The 4,631-nt window shown below is 41.7% G+C and overlaps 1 protein-coding gene across 1 annotated transcript; it reads left to right on the top strand.

The window, feature by feature from the left end:
* Positions 1 to 1,660: 1,660 nt before the first annotated feature.
* On the top strand, positions 1,661 to 2,569 carry LOC102403407 (intraflagellar transport-associated protein-like). The gene has a single exon (XM_044935532.2). The coding sequence runs from the start codon at positions 1,791 to 1,793 to the stop codon at positions 2,517 to 2,519; it is 729 nt and encodes a 242-aa protein (XP_044791467.2). The 5' UTR covers positions 1,661 to 1,790; the 3' UTR covers positions 2,520 to 2,569.
* Positions 2,570 to 4,631: the final 2,062 nt, after the last annotated feature.

Here is a 4,631-nt window from a genome sequence, read left to right as displayed (position 1 = left end):
ATCATGTATGAAATGAGTTGCCAGTCCAGGTTCGATGCACGATACTGGATGCTTGGGGCTGGTGCACTGGGACGACCCAGAGGGATGGAATGGGGAGGGAGGAGGGAAGAGGGTTCAGGATGGGGAACACATGTATACCTGTGGTGGATTCATTTTGATATTTGGCAAATCTAATACAGTTATGTAAAGTTTAAAAATAAAATAAAATTAAAAAAAAAAAAAAAAAAAAAAGATCGGACCAGCAGTGTCATGAAGCATGTAAAATTCAACGGCCAAGCAATATCTTAACCTATTTATCATGTGCCCTTACAAGGACTCTATGAGCAATTCTAGGTACCTATGACTGTGTGGATCACAACAAACTGTGGAAAATTCTGAAAGAGATGGGAATACCAGACCACCTGACTGGCCTCTTGAGAAACCTATATGCAGGTCAGGAAGCAACAGTTAGAACTGAACATGGAACAACAGACTGGTTCCAAATAGGAAAAGGAGTACGTCAAGGCTGTATACTGTCACCTGCTTATTTAACTTACATGCAGAGTACATCATGAGAAACGCTGGGCTGGAAGAAGCACAAGCTGGAATCAAGATTGCCGGGAGAAATATCAATAACCTCAGATATGCAGATGACACCACCCTTATGGCAGAAAATGAAGACAAACTAAAAGGCCTCTTGATGAAAGTGAAAGGGGAGAGTGAAAAAGTTGGCTTAATGCTCAACATTCAGAAAATGAAGATCATGGCATCTGGTCCCATTACTTCGTGGGAAATAGATGGGGAAACAGTGGAAACAGTGTCAGACTTCATTTTTGGGGGCTCCAAAATCACTGCAGATGGTGATTGCAGCCATGAAATTAAAAGACGCTTACTCCTTGGAAGGAAAGTTATGACCAACCTAGATAGCATATTCAAAAGCAGAGACATTACTTTGCCAACAAAGGTCCATCTAGTCAAGGCTATGGTTTTTCCAGTAGTCATGTATGGATGTGAGAGTTGGACTGTGAAGAAAGCTGAGTGCAGAAGAATTGATGCTTTTAAACTGTGGTGTTGGAGAAGACCCTTGAGAGTCTCTTGGACTGCAAAGAGATGCAACCAGTCCATTCTGAAGGAGATCAGCCCTGGGATTTCTTTGGAAGGAATGATGCTAAAGCTGCAACTCCAGTACTTTGGCCACCTCATGTGAAGAGTTGACTCATTGGAAAAGACTCTGATGCTGGGAGGGAGTGGGGGCAGGAGGAGAAGGGGACGACACAGGATGAGATGGCTGGATGGCATCACTGACTTGATGGACGTGAGTCTGAGTGAACTCCGAGAGTTGGTGATGGACAGGGAGGCCTGGTGTGCTGCGATTCATGGGGTCACAAAGAGTCGGACACGACTGAGCGACTGAACTGAACTGAACTGATGATCACTTGACAGTGCCTCCTCATGAAAGAATAAAAGGACTGTAATGTGAAAAGTCAAATATTTTGCCATTATAAATTTGGTAATGAAATGCAATGAAGGGAGATTATATTTTGCATTTAAGAAAGATTATAGGCTATGGAGGATAACTCTGGACAAAGAAGTTTAATAATGAAAAGAAATATGAATTATTTTAGAGATACAGTGGGGATTAAAAACATGAGAAAAATGACAGACAGAAGTTGAGGACAGGGACGTGAGGCTCCAATGGTTCTCCAGGAGACAAGTCTCGTTGAGTAAAGACACCAAAAATGCGAAGTGACTAGCTGGGAGCCAAGACAGAAAACTAGGTAATGGGAGATAAAGTGGCCTTATGAATAGGAATGCCTGCCCAGACACCAGAATTGGAGATGATGGATGAAGATCGGCTAATTGAAGAAGTCTTGGATAAGTTTGTTAATTGTCATGAGCAAACGTATGAAGAATTTCTGAGAATGTTCACTCATCTTTCACAAGATAATGTGACCAAAAGAGAAGCCTTTGAAACTAATTCTTCAGAAAACAATTTTACTTCAGTAAAATTTACTCAGAGAAATGAACCAAATGATCGCCGTCTTAGCAATAAAGCCATCTTTCTTCATACTTCATCACAGTGTTCAGAAGAGGAGCAGATAACGATAGATGATGGCCAAAAAGCTGGCAGTTCCTTTCAAGGTGATCTGAATCGAGCAGGGGAGGTGAAGGTAGACAATTTCCTTGATATAGAAGATTTAGACCTGGATGAAGAGATTAATCACCAACTGAGCAAGGATGTGCTGCTGCTTCCAGGAGAAGTGGAGCAGGAAGTGAGCTTGAGTGTTCCCTCTTACATTCCTTCTGTGGCCGTCCAGCCTGTCACCCCTGGAACGAAGCCCCGACCCACCGTGAAAGCAGCAGATAAACAAAGTGAAGAGATCGTTGGAGAGGAAGTTCAGCCCTTCTCGCTTGATGAAGAATTCGATTACGATGCGGTGGTGCTAACCCCCAAGTTCACTCCTGCAGAGATGAATGCCATCAAAGAGCTATCCAAGCAGAAGACAAAGAGCGCAGACTTAGAGGACCCCCATGACTGATCCACCCAGACCTCTTTACATTTATTTTTATTTTGTTCTTATTCAAGCAACATGAAATTAAAAGAAAAACCTGTTGTAATCCCCTTTAAAAAAAAAAAAAAGAAGTTGAAGACAGACATGAATGAATGACCTTGCTTTCAGGATGACAAATGTCCAAGACAGACAATATCTCCATCCAGGACAAGGAAGCTACTCAATCTGGAATAAGAAATCTAGGTCTAAAGAGAATCTTTTTAATCATGGAACAGAAGGGAAGAATTGGGATCTACTGCTTTTTATCTCCAAGTACCTGGGAGGAATAGCTTTAGAGTTAGAATAAATATATAAATAAAGGATGAATCAGACATACAATCTAAAACTAAGAGTCATACCTATTGAATTCCTATATACATGTTATTATTTGCTAAGCTAATGTGAAAAATGGGATAATGTCTATGATTATCTGAGCTATATTTGTATGTATGGAATACGGTGGTTTGTTGGTCCTGGACTGGACCCATAAGGCTAAGAGGCTTACAACACTGGGAAGAGAATACTGGAGAAGAAGGGATATGGAAAGTCTTAAGGTCTTTGTTGCTTGCTGGGATATACATTAAACAGTGGGTACTGGCATTAAGAGCACAGAGCTTCAGGGAGTTATTAACACTGATAGCGAAACACATGCCCACAATAAGAGTTCACTAAGAATGTCCACCCTAAGAAAACTGCAGGATAATCATTATCATATTCAAAGTAACTTTCCTTCTGCACTTTAGGGGCTCTATTATAGAAGAAGAAGTTGAAGAAGAGGTAAAAGAGAAAAGATTATAGTCTAGACGTTTGGAGGAGGAACTCCAAGCCAGCATTTCACCAAGTCCTGTACTATCTCTTTCAGAATTTCCACAGTTTATTGTGATCCACACAGTCAAAGGCTTTGGCATAGTTAATAAAGCAGAAATAGATGTTTTTCTGGAACTCTCTTGCTTTTTCGATGATCTAGCAGATGTTGGCAATTTGATCTCTGGTTCCCCTACCTTTTCTAAAACAAGCTTGAACATCAGGAAGCTCCCAGTTCAAGTATTGCAGAAGCCTGGCTTGGAGAATTTTGAGCATTACTTTACTAGTGTGCAAGATGAGTGCAATTGTGTGGTAGTTTGAGCATTCTTTGGCATTGCCTTTCTTTGGGATTGGAATGAAAACTGACCTTTTCCTCTCCTGTGGCCACTGCTGCATTTTCCAAATTTGCTGGCATATTGAGTGCAGCACTTTCACAGCATCATCTTTGAGGATTTGAAATAGCTCAACTGGAATTCCATCACCTCCACTAGCTTTGTTTGTAGTGATGCTTTCTAAGGCCCATTTAACTTCACATTACAGGATGTCTGGCTCTAGATGAGTGATCACACCATCGTGATTATCTGGGTCATGAAGCTCTTTTTTGTACAGTTCTTCTGTGTATTCTTGCCACCTCTTCTTAACAACTTCTGCTTCTATTAGGTCCATACCATTTCTGTCCTTTATCAAGCCCATCTTTGCATGAAATGTTCCCTTGGTATCTCTAACTTTCTTGAAGCGGTCTCTAGTCTTCCCCATTCTGTTGTTTTCTTCTATTTCCTTGCATTGATCGCTGAGGAAGGCTTTCCTATCTCTCCTGCAGGCTGAAACTCCAAAACTTTGGCCACCTCATGCGAAGAGTTGGAAAACACTCTTGGAAAAGAGTCTTTGGACTCTTTGGAAAAACCCTGATGCTGGGAGGGATTGAGGGCAGGAGGAGAAGGGAATGACAGAGGATGAGATGGCTGGATGGCATCACCAACTCGATGCACATGAGTTTGGGTGAAATCCAGGAGTTGGTGATGGACAGGGAGGCCTGGCATGCTTTGATTCATGGGGTCACAAAGAGTCAGACACGACAGAGTGACTGAACTGGACTGAACTGTACTATCTCATTACCACCACTTTTTAAAATCCCAGTGGGTAGAAAATTACTTAAAGTGTGGGAACATCATGAGCAAATACAATTAGGAGATTATTATCACCATCTGTGGTATTGTACATGGTGGTGGTACTCAGTTATGTACAACTCTTTGCTACCCCAGGGACTGTAGTTGGCCAGACTTCTCTGTCCGTGGA

This window comes from Bubalus bubalis, chromosome 23 (genome assembly GCF_019923935.1).
Source record: "Bubalus bubalis isolate 160015118507 breed Murrah chromosome 23, NDDB_SH_1, whole genome shotgun sequence".
Taxonomy (NCBI): Eukaryota; Metazoa; Chordata; class Mammalia; order Artiodactyla; family Bovidae; genus Bubalus; species Bubalus bubalis.
Note: the sequence above shows the minus strand (reverse complement) of the source record. Positions and strands in the feature narration are given on the sequence as shown.